At 39.4% G+C, this 17,576-nt stretch overlaps 1 protein-coding gene across 1 annotated transcript in view; it reads right to left on the bottom strand.

The window, feature by feature from the left end:
* The window catches only part of LOC123751384 (E3 ubiquitin-protein ligase TRIM32-like), a 35,973-nt gene that overhangs the window by 17,489 nt on the left and 908 nt on the right, over positions 1-17,576 (bottom strand). Inside the window, exon 2 of the mRNA XM_069321298.1 lies at positions 5,874-5,944. Within this exon, the coding sequence (XP_069177399.1) occupies positions 5,874-5,879 (6 nt within the window). The 5' untranslated portion in view covers positions 5,880-5,944. The remainder of the gene's footprint in view (positions 1-5,873; positions 5,945-17,576) is intronic.

Raw genomic sequence — 17,576 nt, 5'->3', positions numbered from 1 at the left:
CTTATATACAGTATCTGCTAAATTTTATTACTTACATATCTGCTGAATAATATTTGCAATCACTTCTCTATTCTTGCATTTTTTCTTTTCAAATACAGTGCATCATCACTCTAACAGACCCCGCTCTAACGAATTCCCGGATGGTATAAATGAATTGCATTTGGCACTAAATGTTCAGTGGAACATACAAAAATTCATTTGTGTTGTTCCACTGATGGTGATGACCTAGTCCGGCATGACAGGGCTGTGAGAGCTGTGTACTGTACACACTCTCCACATCGTTCACTTCAATATCCATATCACTAGTAGCAGATACCTGTGTTATGTCTTTTTCCAGATTTGGGTTATCAAAATCACTGGCATGTTCATCTTCAAGCAATATGCCTTCTTAAAAACATGGCCGACTAGGGCTGGGAGCTCGATATGGATGAATACGACATGGTTGCTACCTTGAATATGAGCCTACCCATGACTGTGGGGAATGCTGGGAATTTTTTTCAATCTGGCAAACACCTCAGGAATCCATCTTGTACCCAAGTCAACACCGCATTGGACAGGTGTTTGGGAGCCAGAGGCGCATGTGCCACTCATTGTTGCTCACTCAGTACTAACCCAGCCAGCAGCCCTAGGACATTCTGGGAATTTTTTCCAAGATGGCTGCCTCTCACTGGAGGTCCTAAGAGTCCATTTTGTACCCAACCTACCGCGAGCGCACTTCGACTGTGTACGAATAAAAAATAATTTTGTCAGTTGGTGCAGTAATTGGCGAATGGCATTTGTCGTTTGGCACAGTGCAGTGGTTAAGGTGTTATGCGCACCCCTGATGGAGCAAAATTATACGCTATTGGCATTTCAGAGGGATAACCCCTTAACTGCGTTGCCTCCAAATGTGACACCCCCGCAGTGCGCAGGAAATAAATTCTCTGGAAAAAATTCTTTTTTCTTTTTAAAGTGTCAAAAACCCTTCCCTCAGTATATGTATGTAAAAAAAAAGTCGAAATTGTACTTACTTTGGCTGCTATGGGGTCCGGAAGTTGGGGCGTGACGGCATCATTCCCTGTGCGCCCGTGCCGTAAGCTCTCGGGGGCGGTGGGGCGCTCGGGGCGGGGCGCGCGAGTTGCCGCGAATATATTTTCGTTCATTTTTTGCGCACCTTTCCAAATACATTTTCATTGTTTTATGTGCCAATCCAATGTATAATGAACACGTACACTATAATATCGCAGTACAACATCCGTACTGTCTGTAGACACTGTGTTACGTGCATGAAACTTGTGTACACATATGCAGCACATATTTACTATGTATCATGCTAATTTGTGTATATATACAATCTATTTACACACTATATACATTCACCATCAACACATTCAGAACACCGCGTAGCAGCTGCTTCGTATGGGCCAATAGCAGCTGCCTCGTATGGGCCAATATCAGCTGCCTCGTATGGGCCAATAGCAGCTGCCCCGTATGGGCCAATAGCAGCTGCCCCGTATGGGCCAATAGCAGCTGCCCCGTATGGGCCAATAGCAGCTGCCCCGTATGGGCCAATAGCAGCTGCCCCGTATGGGCCAATAGCAGCTGCCGCGTATGGGCCAATAGCAGCTGCCGCGTATGGGCCAATAGCAGCTGCCGCGTATGGGCCAATAGCAGCTGCCGCGTATGGGCCAATAGGGGCTGCCTCGTATGGGCCAATATCAGCTGCCTCGTATGGGCCAATAGCAGCTGCCCCGTATGGGCCAATAGCAGCTGCCTCGTATGGGCCAATAGCAGCTGCCTCGTATGGGCCAATAGCAGCTGCCTCGTATGGGCCAATAGCAGCTGCCTCGTATGGGCCAATAGCAGCTGCCTCGTATGGGCCAATAGCAGCTGCCTCTTATGGGCCAATAGGAGCATTTGGCCATGAACACATTCAGAACACCTCGAGTGAGAGCAGCCACACCCAGCCAGTCTCCCTCACTCCAACATCATAAGAACATAAGAACAAAGGCAACTGCAGAAGGCCTGTTGGCCCATACGAGGCAGCTCCTATTTATAATCACCCAATCCCACTCATATACATGTCTAACCCATGCTTGAAACAATAGAGGGACCCCACCTCCACAATGTTACGCGGCAATTGGTTCCACAAATCAACAACCCTGTTACTGAACCAGTATTTACCCAAGTCTTTCCTAAATCTAAACTTATCCAATTTATACCCATTGTTTCGTGTTCTGTCTTGTGTTGATACTTTTAATACCCTATTAATATCCCCTTTGTTAAGAACATAAGAACAAAGGTAACTGCAGAAGGCCTATTGGCCCATACGAGGCAGCTCCTATTCTATAACCACCCAATCCCACTCATATACTTGTCCAACCCGCGCTTGAAACAATCGAGGGACACCACCTCCACCACGTTACGTCCATTGTCCATTGTTATGTCCATTCACCCACTTGTAAACCTCTATCATGTCACCCCTAACTCTTCGCCTTTCCAGTGAATGCAACTTAAACTTTGTTAATCTTTCTTCATATGAAAGATTTCTAATTTGGGGAATTAACTTAGTCATCCTACGCTGGACACGTTCAAGTGAATTTATATCCATTCTATAATATGGCGACCAAAACTGAACTGCATAAATTGGGCCTAACTAGAGCAAGATATAGATTGAGAACCACACCAGGTGTCTTGTTACTAACGCTGCGATTAATAAATCCAAGTGTCCGATTTGCCTTATTACGAACATTTATGCATTGATCCTTTTGTTTTAAATTCTTACTAATCATAACTCCCAGATCCCTTTCGAAATTCGACTTTGCAATCACAACACCATCTAGCTCGTATCTTGTAACCCTATCATCATTACCTAACCTCAGAACTTTACATTTATCAGCATTAAACTGCATCTGCCAATCCTTCGACCATTTCAAAATCCTATCTAGATCAACTTGAAGTGATAGTGAGTCCTCCTCCAAATTAATTTCCCTACCGATTTTCGTATCATCGGCAAATTTGCAAATGTTGCTACTCAAACCTGAATCTAAATCATTTATATATATTATAAACAACAGAGGTCCCAGGACAGAGCCCTGAGGCACCCCACTTACAACATTTTCCCACTCTGACTTGACTCCATTTATACTAACTCTCTGTTTCCTTTGGTATAGCCATGCCCTAATCCAGCTTAATAAAGCACCCCCAATACTATGAGAGACTATCTTTTTAATCAGTCTTTCATGTGGCACTGTATCAAAAGCTTTGCTAAAGTCAAGGTACACAACATCGCAATCCTTACCACTATCAGCTGTGCAGCTGAACAGCTGAACAGCTGAACAGCTGAACTGCCTCAACAATGCTAGAATAAAAAGATAACAAATTTGTTAAACATGAACGGCCATTTATAAAACCATGTTGCGACTCAATTATTAATTTATGTTTTTCAAGATGAAGACGAATTTTATTTGCTATTATAGATTCGAGTAACTTTCCCACAATAGACGTTAGGCTAATTGGTCGATAGTTAGACGCAAGTAATCTATCTCCTTTCTTAAAAACTGGTATCACATTAGCAACTTTCCAAAACTCTGGCACTCTGCCTGACTCTATTGATTTATTAAATATGGTTGACAGTGGGTCACAAAGCTCCTCTTTGCATTCTTTAAGCACCCTGGCAAACACTTCATCCGGCCCTGGGAATTTGTTTGGTTTGAATTTTACTATTTGTTTAAGAACATCCTCCCTGGTAACTGTTAAACTCGTCAACCTGTCCTCATCCCCACCCACATAGACTTGTTCGGCTGAAGGCATATTGTTAAGTTCCTCTTTAGTAAATACAGATACAAAATATTTATTAAAAATACTACTCATCTCTTCATCACTATCTGTTATTTGACCTGTCTCAGTTTTTAATGAACCTATCCTTTCCCTAGTCTTAGTACGATATAACTGAAAAAACCCTTTAGGATTTGTCTTTGCTTGCCCTGCTATGCGAACTTCATAGTTTCTTTTTGCTTTCCTTATCTCTTTTTTAACATTTCTAACCAGTTGTACGAATTCCTGTTCTAAAGTGACCCCCCATTTTTAATCCTTTTGTATCAAGCTCTCTTTTTACCTATAAGGTTCTTTAAATTCTTTGTTATCCACTTTGGGTCATTAGTATTCGATCTATTCAATTTGTATGGTATACTACATTCCTGTGCTTTGTTTAGAATATTCTTAAATAAGTTATATATTGAATCCACATCGAAATCCCCATTTACGTCACCTATCGCTGGGTACATGTCTCGCTCCAAGACCGGCCCCCACCCCATACCCAAGACTTTCCAATCAATTTGACCCAAAAAATTTCTTCGGCTATTAAAATCAGCTTTTCAAAAATCTGGCACTTTAACAGAATTTTCTCCTACAGGTCTATTCCATTCTATGCTGAATCTGATTTCTTTGTGATCACTGTTCCCTAGCTCACTCCCTATTTGCTTGAGGTTATCTTGAGATGATTTCGGGGCTTTTTTTAGTGTCCCCGCGGCCCGGTCCTCGACCAGGCCTCCACCCTCAGGAAGCAGCCCGTGACAGCTGACTAACTCCCAGGTACCTATTTACTGCTAGGTAACAGGGGCATTCAGGGTGAAAGAAACTTTGCCCATTTGTTTCTGCCTCGTGCGGGAATCGAACCCGCGCCACAGAATTACGAGTCCTGCGCGCTATCCACCAGGCTACGAGGCCCTGCAGAGGCCCTGCAGAGGCCCTGCAGAGGCCCTACGAGGCCCTGCTGAACAGCTATAATATGTATCTGGTGAAAACTGGACGTAAACCAAGTTTCCGTTCGTTTGCTTTTACACTTGGGACACAGTTATTAGCAAAGTTTGGCAAAGATGTTTCTGGCACACAAAGACCCATCATGCACCCAGTGTTGCAGCATGCTGCTACACCCAGGCTCGCTCACATTGAGGGCTTTCAAGCACACAGACTAAAACATTTGCCACCAGCTGGAAAGCGTGCAATAGGCCAATGTGATTGCTTAGTTTGTACAACAATAAAAGAGATCAGAAACGTAAACTTGTGCAAACATGGTGTGAAGCGTGTGCAGTCCCATTGTGTGTTGTCAGCTGCTTCTACAACTACCACTCTCTCCAAGAATTCTAAATGTGCAATAATAGTGCAAAAACCTGTAAATAGTGTGTGCATGTGTGTAAATATAATAATGAACAATGTGAATACATATTATATTGGCATAATGGGAAAATATTTTTGTGCGCATCTGTATACTCAATGTATGCAACATTTATTACCACTGAACATGAAGTAACATTATATGCAACACAATTAGTGAATAATATTTGTGATAAAATACGCCTAGACACTGTAAATAATGCAGCAAAAATAAATTTGTGGCAATTCTGACTGCGCACAATGCCTCTAGGAAGCACCTTGCATGAGCAAGCATGCAGGGTGTGACGTCATCGCTCATATTGTCGGCTCATTTATGTCATTTGTAAGTACGATTAATTTTTTTTCTCTCTCTTGTAGTCAGGGAACACAAATTAACAGTTTAGGAAGATTTTTTTTTATTTTTTGTTATGCGCCTGTGGGTGACAAGGGGCAAACAGCCCTTAGCAACACAAGGGTTAATACACTCAACATCATTGGGTAATGCCAATATTATTAATACACTCACCATCACAGGGTAATGACAATATGATTAATACACTCACCATCACTGGGTAATGACTATAATCAATACACTCTCCATCACTGGTAAATGACAACACCAACATTAATACACTAGTTAATGAAAATATCTTGATTAATACACTCACAATCACTGGTTATTGACATCAACATGATAAACACACACACTGGTAGTACAGTAAGAATAAAATTGTCCTTACCATCATTAATGGGCAGAAGTTGTGTTGGCTATCGTCCTGGGTAGCCGAGCAGAGACTGGAAGCAGTATTACCTATTAAGGCAAAATAAAACAAATTTAAGGTTTCTATGACTAAATTTTTCCCACCAAAACATAGTAAATGTTTAGAAAAATTAAATAATTTTTTTAGGTATTGTGCTTTGAGCAAAAGTAAGGAGGGTGACCAGGAGTAAGGAGGGTGGGCAGGAATAAGGAGGGTGGGCAGGAATAAGGAGGGTGGGCAGGAATAAGGAGGGTGGGCAGGAGTAAGGAGGGTGGGCAGGAATAAGGAGGGTGGGCAGGAGTAAGGAGGGTGGGCAGGAGTAAGGAGGGTGGGCAGGAATAAGGAGGATGGGCAGGAGTAAGGAGGGTGGGGCAGGAGTAAGGAGGGTGGGCAGGAGTAAGGAGGGTGGGCAGGAGTAAGGAGGGTGGGGCAGGAGTAAGGAGGGGTGGGCAGGAGTAAGGAGGGGTGGGCAGGAGTAAGCAGGGTGGGCAGGAGTAAGGAGGGTGGGCAGGAGTAAGGAGGGTGGGCAGGAATAAGGAGGATGGGCAGGAGTAAGGAGGGTGGGGCAGGAGTAAGGAGGGTGGGCAGGAGTAAGGAGGGTGGGCAGGAGTAAGGAGGGTGGGGCAGGAGTAAGGAGGGGTGGGCAGGAGTAAGGAGGGGTGGGCAGGAGTAAGCAGGGTGGGCAAGAGTAAGGAGGGTGGGCAGGAGTAAGGAGGGTGGGCAGGAATAAGGAGGATGGGCAGGAGTAAGGAGGGTGGGGCAGGAGTAAGGAGGGGTGGGCAGGAGTAAGGAGGGGTGGGCAGGAGTAAGCAGGGTGGGCAGGAGTAAGGAGGGTGGGGCAGGAATAAGGAGGGTGGGCAGGAATAAGGAGGGTGGGCAGGAATAAGGAGGATGGGCAGGAGTAAGGAGGGGTGGGCAGGAAAGAGGAAGGGGGTATGAGTGGGTTCTCGGCTGCCTCCCCTCCCTCTCTAACAGCCTACTGTACCCAAGATTAACCATGTAATGTATCAATTATACAATGTATGTATGTGATGTAACTATATAACCTGAGCTTGTAAAAGCACCTTCATCACCTTCAGTGATTAAGTGCTTAATTGCACACTAGTTTCTCTATCAGTTATCTCACCCTGTCAGAGTAAAAGAGATAAATGTATGTGAATGCATGTGTGTGTATATATGTATATGTACGTATATGTGTGTGTGTGTGTATGTATATATATGTGTATAAAGTATATATGGAAGCTGATCAGAATTACATTTCACCTTTGTAAATGTACATTAATGACACTAAGTAAAAGACACATCGAACACTTTATGTAGGGCATACGTAAATCTGTGTATCTATGTATTTACGTATGTAGGTTAGCTTAGCATTTTAAAAGCATCGAATCACCTTCTGTGGTTGATTGTTCAATAAACCCTTGAACTATATGTTTAACACATCTCTAACCCTGTCCATGGAGGACAGAAGAAAATGTATATATGCCGGTTAGCATTGTAAATGTGTGGCCACGTCTGTGGTAGAAAAAATAATAATAATAAAAAAAAAAGCCTACGTAATACAAACCACGTGCATTAACCCTAAAGCTGCTACAGCCTGGGCTGTAAAAGCTGGGGCTGGGCGAAAAATATTTAAATTATGTGAAAATTAATATTAAATGTTAAACAAATCTCCAACTTATTGGCATAAGCATCATGAAAGTTTCATTCCAATATGTTCAGAAATGTATTTAAGACAATTTTTTTTTTAAAAGGAGAACAGCTCCTATTAACTGGAACTGATGGATAATGCAGTAATAAAGAGATGCAAGCACTTGTCCAATGTACAAAGAAGAATAGTAGTAAGAAGTGTCCACAAAGTGGATATGCAGCTGGTGTCTGTATAGCATTGCTGAGTAATACATAATAATACCAATAATAATGAGTATGTTATCATGCTCTATATTGTTAAATATAAAAATGCATTGCCTAATGTTAATATCTGTTACTTTCACCAATATCCATTTTTTTTTGTCTCCTTTGTTTATTATCTCATTTTGTTGTAACCTCTACATCCTGGAGAGTGCATACTATGCACCCCTAACTATGTCAAGATAGAATGATATTGGTCACCAAATGAATCAGTCACAACTGGCAGAACTTAGGACTTTGAATTTTTTATTACTGAGTTTTTCACAGATTTCAAATTCTATTTTCTTTGTCTATTTAGACGGTTTTGATGATTAGGGACCCGATTAGGGCTTTATCACTTTTATAAAATATACATTTTTATCCCCCTAAATCATTATAATTTTCCCTATATTTAGTTTTTTGGGGAGTTATTTTTTCTTAACATCATTCCAATACATATTGACCTACAACTTTCACATATTCGAGTACGAGTGCCAAACAACGTTTATTAAAACATATAAGTAAATTAATGAATTAGAACTACCCTATTCATTGTCGATAACTTCAACTTCAATTATATCTAAAACTTTGAGTCAGCTTAAAAAAATTCAGTTTCTGACCGATTCTCACCATTGTTACAAATAATGTGCACAGTTGTCTGTTCTACAATCCTATTAGAATGGATTTTTCACAAACCCTAAATGTTTGTAGTTATCAATTTTTTTTCTAAATTTGGCGCATAATTCAAATGCCACATTGACGATTATTTTGCAGTAAATTAAACTGAAATCATATATTCTAAATCTATGAAAATGAAGATCATATACTATACTGAGAGCATAATAACACCAAATGAACGATTGGTGATACAGTAATTTATATTTTTGCAGCTGATCTCAAAATCTGAAGTTTTCAATATTCAATTTTATAATTATTTTTTATTTTCTTATTTTTCAAGTTATGTTTGTGATCATTTAGACAAAGTTACAAGATTTGCTAGTATGCACAAAAATTAGAAAGCATTAGAGAAAAATTTGAGAAATTGAACTTTGCCATCAGGTCCTGTCGTATATGTATGCCATGCACAGCTTAAGGGTTAATACAGAACTGTACTGTATAAAATGCATAAAACTTCAAAACTAACAATATTTCACTAATTATAACAATAATAATATTTTAAATAAAACAATTTGTAACAGTCAATATGTACATCAAATTTTGAATATCCGTATAAAATAAGCACAGGTCATGTCAACGCATTGGGCCTGGATGAGATGGCTGGCACCATGTGCTTCTCCTCTTCCTGGGGTAAAAACGTCGGACTCGTGTGCGAAGGATTTTCATGATAAATTTGAACAATTTTAACTGTTTGAACACATTTAATCTGTCAAGATGTCTCAGAGCAGCATTCATGGTATTGAAGGTATAAAACAAAAGAGAAAACATTTGTCAATTGATCAGAAAGTTGACTTGACAGAGAAAGCAGAGCGTGGATACTCTGTCACTCGACTCGCCCAAGAATTCAACATCGGTAAAGCTACAATTTGTGATATAAAAAAGCAGAAGGATAATATTAAGAAATTCTTTGCTCAAACTGATGCAATAGGCAACAGGAAAACAATGAAACCTGCTAAGTATATGGATTTAGACTCATCTGTATTTAAATGGTTTACACAGCATCGTGCAAAAGGAATTCCTGTTTGAGTTGATTCTATTAGAAATGCAGCTGAAAGACTTGCTGTAAAGTTAAACATAGACAATTTCAAGGCTTGTATTGAATAAGTATGTCGATTTAAAGAGAGGTATGGCATCATTAACAAGAAAAATTGTGGCGATGCATTAAGTGCAGATGTTGGAAGTGCTAATGCATATAAGCATAAACTTTTTCAGCACATTATATCTAATAATCTAAGCTGGTTTTAAGTGTACAATGCAGATAAAACAGGCTATAACTGGAAATGCCTTCAAAGAAACACCTTGGCCTTCAGGCTTGAGAAGAGAATTCGTGGTTGCAAGGTAAAGAAGGAAAGAATTTCAGCATTATTGTGCTCTAACGCAGATGGCAGTCACCGAACAAAGTACGCAATTGTTGGGAAATCTGCCAACCTCAGAGCATTGAAAAACTGCATGAACAGACTACCTGTCATCTACTACAACACAAAAAATGCCTGGTTCACACAGATTACTTTTGAGGATTGGTTCCAGAATCACTTTTGTAAAGAAGTAAAAAAGCAGCAGATCAATATGTGCAGAATTCATCCTGCTGAGGTAAAGGTAATGTTGTTGACTGATAATGCCCCAGCTCACCCCATTGCTAAATTAACATCGCCTGATGGCAAAATAACATGTATGGCTTTACCACCAAACACTACATCTGTAATACAACTCATGGATTAAGGGTTATCTATGCTCTCAAAGGCTTTATAAAAGAGCTATGAATTCAGATATTATGGAAGTTCTGATTTCTGAGGAAGACGAGATGCCTAATAAGGATACGAAGGCTAGTAGAACACTAGAAAATTTCAAGAAATATTCAATTAAAGATGCAATTTACAACTAGGCCAAGGCATGGAGCGAGTTGAAGGTCACTACATTAAAGAATGCATGGAATAAAATTCTGAGTCTGGTACCTGGTTAGAATAAAGACGAAGATGACTATGATTTTGAGGGCTTTGATAATGCGATTTTTGAGACATTCAGAGATGCAGGTGAGGAAGATTTGCAACTTTCTGATGTGAATGAGTGGTTAGGTAATGATACTGATGATCCAGGTTATGGTGAATTAACTGATAATGAGATTATCCAGTGTGTTACTGGTAATAATGATGAGGATGTGACAGAGGAAGATGACAGTATGTTATCTATTCCATATGCTGCATCATTGCAAAAGGTTAATGATCTGCTTGATTTGGTTATTGTAACTGATAATGAAGAGCTGACAGATTATTACCTGTACAGGTAATAATCACTTCACTTCATCCGGCCCTGGGGATTTGTTTGGTTTGAGTTTTACTATTTGTTTAAGAACATCCTCCCTGGTAACTGCTAAACTCGTCAACCTGTCCTCGTCCCCACCCACATAGACTTGTTCGGCTGAAGGCATATTGTTAAGTTCCTCTTTAGTAAATACAGATACAAAATATTTATTAAAAATACTACTCATCTCTTCATCACTATCTGTTATTTGACCTGTCTCAGTTTTTAATGGACCTATCCTTTCCCTAGTCTTAGTACGATATAACTGAAAAAACCCTTTAGGATTTGTCTTTGCTTGCCCTGCTATGCGAACTTCATAGTTTCTTTTTGCTTTCCTTATCTCTTTTTTAACATTTCTAACCAGTTGTACGAATTCCTGTTCTAAAGTGACCTCCCCATTTTTAATCCTTTTGTACCAAGCTCTCTTTTTACCTATAAGGTTCTTCAAATTCTTTGTTATCCACTTTGGGTCATTAGTATACGATCTATTCAATTTGTATGGTATACTACGTTCCTGTGCTTTGTTTAGAATATTCTTAAATAAGTTATATATTGAATCCACATCGAAATCCCCATTTAAGTCACCTATCGCTGGGTTCATGTCTCGCTCCAAGACCGGCCCACACCCCATACCCAAGCCTTTCCAATCAATTTGACCCAAAAAATTTCTTAGGCTATTAAAATCAGCTTTTCGAAAATCTGGCACTTTAACAGAATTTTCTCCTACTGGTCTATTCCATTCTATGCTAAATCTGATTTCTTTGTGATCACTGCTCCCTAGCTCACTCCCTATTTCGATGTCATTAATTTGCGTTTCCCTGTTAGTTAACACTAAATCTAAAATATTATTTTCCCGTGTTGGTTCCTTAATGTGTTGCGTAAGAAAGCAATCGTCAATTAATTCTAGAAAATCTTCTGCTTCACTATTCCCTGTTTTGTTCAACCAGTTTATTCCGCTAAAATTAAAGTCACCCATGACATAAATACTGTTAGATCTAGATGCTCTAGATATTTCATCCCATAGATGCTTTGCTTCCATTCTGTCTAAATTTGGTGGCCTATATATTACTATATATTATTAGCTTTTTCGTTTAATTCAATCCAAATAGTTTCTGTGTGTGGCTCTGTTTTGATTCCCTCTTTGAGACTACATTTCAAATTGTCCCTAACATATATGGCTACTCCACCTCCTCGTCTAATATATCTATCTGTGTGAAATAGTTTAAATCCATATATTTGATATTCAGCTAATAGTTCTCTATTTTCTACATTCATCCACGTTTCGGTAAGTGCAATAATATCTATTTTTTCTGTGCAGACAAGAGCATTTAATTCGTTAATTTTATTTCTTAGACTTATTTTTTTTTTTTTTTTTTTTTTTTTTCAAAATATATTTTATTAAAAACTTACATGCATTCAGAGCTCCCATCTGAACTAAGGGAACATGTACAAATACATTTAAGATTACATTAACACTACTACATATAAAATCATTTAAAAATTCAATTTGCACAATATCACAAACCCAAGTAATTTCACAATTTCATTAACCTCTGGCTAAGATTTAGTTGACAAGTCCGGTTCACTAGACAGTGAAGGCAGACTGCCCGTACAGTAGCTTACACTTAAAACCGATCAATGTTTCAATTTCACAAGATCCATAAAAACCAAGTCTAAAAGCCAGTTTCAAATCTTTTATGTTGCAGCCGGGGAATAGAGCTTGCAAACCGGGAATGGTCAATAAAAATAGAATGTGGTAGACAGTGTTAACCACTAATAGTTTGAAGCCAATTATAGAAGTAGATAATCTTCAGCAAGAAAAATAACTACATCAAATTTTATGGCTACACTTTAAAAATAATTTAGTCAAAGTTTAAACAACTCGCGCTACTTATTTTTCACTTGCAATGCAATCTTAGAGGTCTAATTTCTAAAAAAAAAAATTTGATAGTTTAAAACCAGATGTGCGAGGCTAACTGCACAGGACTAGGATACTAAAACGTACATTCACACTAATCTATGTACACCACTTTGCTATGGCACAGCAACTAGTGCAATATTGACGCCAGCAATTATTACATCCTCCCCAGGGATTTGAACACTTAACATTCTGTGCCGCGTCCAAGCTAGAGCACACTCTTCCTGGTCAGTCATGTCTGAGCCAAGTCATCGAGTAGGGGAAATTTGTTACTGGCCTCCCAAAGTAATTTATCTTCCAGCAGAAGCCTCTGATTGACTTCTCTGTACGTCCTCCTGTACAGGTAATAATCACCTGCTAGGGTGCTTAAAGAATGCAAAGAGGAGCTTTGTGACCCACTGTCAACCATATTTAATAAATCAATAGAGTCAGGCAGAGTGCCAGAGTTTTGGAAAGTTGCTAATGTGATACCAGTTTTTAAGAAAGGAGATAGATCACTTGCGTCTAACTATCGACCAATTAGCCTAACGTCTATTGTGGGAAAGTTACTCGAATCTATAATAGCAAATAAAATTCGTCTTCATCTTGAAAAACATAAATTAATAATTGAGTCGCAACATGGTTTTATAAATGGCCGTTCATGTTTAACAAATTTGTTATCTTTTTATTCTAGCATTGTTGAGGCAGTTGATAGTGGTAAGGATTGCGATGTTGTATACCTTGACTTTAGCAAAGCTTTTGATACAGTGCCACATGAAAGACTGATTAAAAAAATAGAGTCTCATGGTATTGGGGGTGCTATATTAAGCTGGATTAGGGCATGGCTATACCAAAGGAAACAGAGTTAGTATAAATGGAATCAAGTCAGAGTGGGAAAATGTTGTAAGTGGAGTGCCTCAAGGCTCTGTCCTGGGACCTCTGTTGTTTATAATATATATAAATGATTTAGATTCAGGTTTGAGTAGCAACATTTGCAAATTTGCCGATGATACGAAAATCGGTAGGGAAATTAATTCGGAGGAGGACTCACTATCACTTCAAGTTGATCTAGATAGGGTTTTGAAATGGTCAAAGGATTGGCAGATGCAGTTTAATGCTGATAAATGTAAAGTTCTGAGGTTAGGTAATGATGATAGAGTTACAAGATACGAGCTAGATGGTGTTGTGATTGCGAAGTCGGATTGCGAAAGGGATCTGGGAGTTATGATTAGTAAGAATTTAAAACAAAAGGATCAATGCATAAATGTTCGTAATAAGGCAAATCGGACACTTGGATTTATTAATCGCAGCGTTAGTAACAAGACACCTGGTGTGGTTCTCAAGCTATATCTTGCTCTAGTTAGGCCCCATTTAGATTATGCAGTTCAGTTTTGGTCGCCATATTATAGAATGGATATAAATTCACTTGAACGTGTCCAGCGTAGGATGACTAAGTTAATTCCCCAAATTAGAAATCTTTCATATGAAGAAAGATTAACAAAGCTTAAGTTGCATTCACTGGAAAGGCGAAGAGTTAGGGGTGACATGATAGAGGTTTACAAGTGGATGAATGGACATAACCGGGGGGATATTAATAGGGTATTAAAAGTATCAACACAGGACAGAACACGAAACAATGGATATAAATTGGATAAGTTTAGATTTAGGAAAGACTTTTGTAAATACTGGTTCAGTAACAGGGTTGTTGATTTGTGGAACCAATTGCCGCGTAATATTGTGGAGGTGGGGTCCCTCGATTGTTTCAAGCACGGGTTGGACAAGTATATGAGTGGGATTGGGTGGTTATAGAATAGGAGCTGCCTCGTATGGGCCAATAGGCCTTCTGCAGTTACCTTTGTTCTTATGTTCTTATGTTCTTACCTGCACCTAAAGGACATGAAAGATATTATAATGAAGCACACAACAAAGAAACAATCTAAGATTCCAAAGTTTTTGGTACGATTTCACAGTAGGCCTACAGGACCAGCACCCTGCACTAGCAAGGACTCACATTCCGAGGATGCCCAGGCAACTGGACCAGCACCCAGCACTAGCAAGGACACACCTGAGGATGTCCAGGCAACTAGACCAGCACCCAGCACTAGCAAGGACTCACCTTCCGAGGATGCCCAGGCAACTGGACCAGCACCCAGCACTAGCAAAGACACACCTTCTGAGGATGCCCAGGCAACTAGACCAGCACCCAGCACTAGCAAGGACTCACCTTCCGAGGATGCCCAGGCAACTGGACCAGCACCCAGCACTAGCAAAGACACACCTTCTGAGGATGCCCAGGCAACTAGACCAGCACCCAGCACTAGCAAGGACTCACCTTCCGAGGATGCCCAGGCAACTGGACCAGCACCCAGCACTAGCAAGGACACACCTTCTGAGGATGCCCAGGCAACTAGACCAGCACCCAGCACTTGCAAGGACTCACCTTCCGAGGATGCCCAGGCAACTGGACCAGCACCCAGCACTAGCAAGGACACACCTTCTGAGGATGCCCAGGCAACTAGACCAGCACCCAGCACTAGCAAGGACTCACCTTCTGAGGATGCCCAGGCAACTGGACCAGCACCCAGCACTAGCAAGGACAAACCTTCTGAGGATGCCCAGGCAACTGGACCAGCACCCGGCACTAGCCATAACTTACCTGGGAGTGCCAATTGAGCTGTACAGCACAGTTCTAATGACATTAAATGTACAAAGTGTAGTTTATATGATATAAGTGTACTGCAGTACTGTGATTCTAGTGGTCTGTACTTTATGTACAGACTGTAGTGTATAATGTACATTTGTTAGAAAAGTTACTGTTCTTTAAACAATTTATATTCATATGTGTGGCACTCTGAGGATATTAAGGCTAACAAAGTTTGCACTACAAAACTCAACTGGTAGGGTCAGTACAGTACTGTAATGTGCAATATCAATTTATTTCATTGCAATACAAATTCTTTATTATTTAAATTTTTCATAAGGCAAATGTGGACTGGCATATGCATTAATGTGATTGTATTTTTTTTGGGGGGGGGGGGGAAGGGAAGGGGGTTGCTGGGGCCGAACGGATGGAATGAATTCCACACTGGAATGAATCGGCTATGCCCCATACAGTTCATTCAAGCGAATACACACATTTAATTTCTACATTTACTGTCTATATTTAATGTCATCTAATTTCATGCATTTCTTTGATAAAGTGTTTACTCGTGTTCTTTATGATCTTGGTTATTTGAAACTGTTGGCCAAATTAACCTTAAATTATAGTATGTTACTCTATGTTCTGATATGTTCAAAGAAAATGTTATGAGGAATAGTTCACTTGCTTTTCTAAATTACACCTTGTATTTCCATTCTATAATTAATGTAAATAAACTACTGTACTGTTGCTAGAACTACTGACTCCATAATGTAATAGTCTATGCTTGTCATCCTTAAGTATCACCTTCTTTGTATTAATTTTTTATTTTCCTTGAACATTCTCATTTTGTTAGCTTACTTCTCTAATAGTATTAAGTGCTTTATCCCATCACAACTTTAATTAGAAAAATTCTATATTATTATTAATTTTGCCCGAAACGCTTTGCGTAATAGTGGCTTCATTAGTATGTGTAACTTCTGTCCCTTCAATTGAACAATATTCTTATGTTCTTTGTACACACATTCTTTTGAATAAATAATAATATTATTATTATTATTTACACAGAAAATTACACTAAAGTGATATACATCAATGAGAAAATTTCCTCGGGCTGTGAGATGATGCAAACCTGCAATGTTTGCATTACCTCACAGCCTCAGTGGATTGTTCATTGATGTATATCACCTTAGTGTGATTTTCTGTGTATCTAAAGTTGTGCATACAGTGTTGAACTACAGTACTTTATCCTTCACCTGAGTGCTTGGGGTCTTACATAAAACTTGGACTGGCTTCAGGACTGTGATATCAGGATATCACAGACTTCCTGTGATATCAGTAGAAATCCGATTGTAAGAAAGTCAGTGGTGGTACAGTAGTAGAGTATGCAGCTGGCAATGCCTTGGTCATGGGTTTGCAACACTACACAGTCCCAGTGAAATTTCTTATTATTATTATTATTATTATAAAAGTTATCATTATTCGATAGTCCACACCCCAACAATGCCAGGCATATAATTTACCCCAACAATTCCACTGGCCAACGTCCACACCTCTAACAATTCTATAGTCCTATAGAATTGTTAGAGGTGTGGAATTGTTAGAGTTAATACCCCAACATTTTTGTTGAAGAAAAAAAACATGCTGTTTGTTGACCAACTTGTATATTGGCTATTTTCTACCATGTTCCCCCCCTTTTTTCATCTTTTATTATTTTTATTTTTTTCTTTCAATGCAATTATACTTTAAGCTTAATTACAGTACTATTAAGTTTTAGTCTAAGTGTTTTTTTTTCCCCACCTCTCCTTGCCCGAAACACTATGCGTACTAGTGGCTTTAGGTATTGTATGTACTACCTCTATCTTTAAATCAAACAGAATGTTTGTACTGTAACTCTGCAACTATGTATGTACTTTTCCTAAATAAATTTTTATTATTTTTATTATTAACAATTGTATGTTGGGGGTGTAAGACAATGTTGGAGCAGACAATGGTGGAGCAGAAAGCTCAGTACTCACTTCCCCCCTTCAGAGCAGGAGAGATTGCTGAAATAGAGGGAATACAGAGAACATATACGGCACGCATCGTTGAGATAAAACACCTAAATTATTCGGATCGGATCGAAGCTCTCCGAATGTACTCTCTAGAAAGGAGACGAGAGAGATACCAAATAATATACACATGGAAAATACTGGAGGGCCAGGTCCCAAATCTACACAGTAAAATAACAACGTACTGGAGTGAATGATATGGAAGAAACTGCAGGATTGAACCAGTGAAG

Source organism: Procambarus clarkii, chromosome 9 (genome assembly GCF_040958095.1).
Source record: "Procambarus clarkii isolate CNS0578487 chromosome 9, FALCON_Pclarkii_2.0, whole genome shotgun sequence".
Lineage (NCBI taxonomy): Eukaryota > Metazoa > Arthropoda > Malacostraca > Decapoda > Cambaridae > Procambarus > Procambarus clarkii.
Note: the sequence above shows the minus strand (reverse complement) of the source record. Positions and strands in the feature narration are given on the sequence as shown.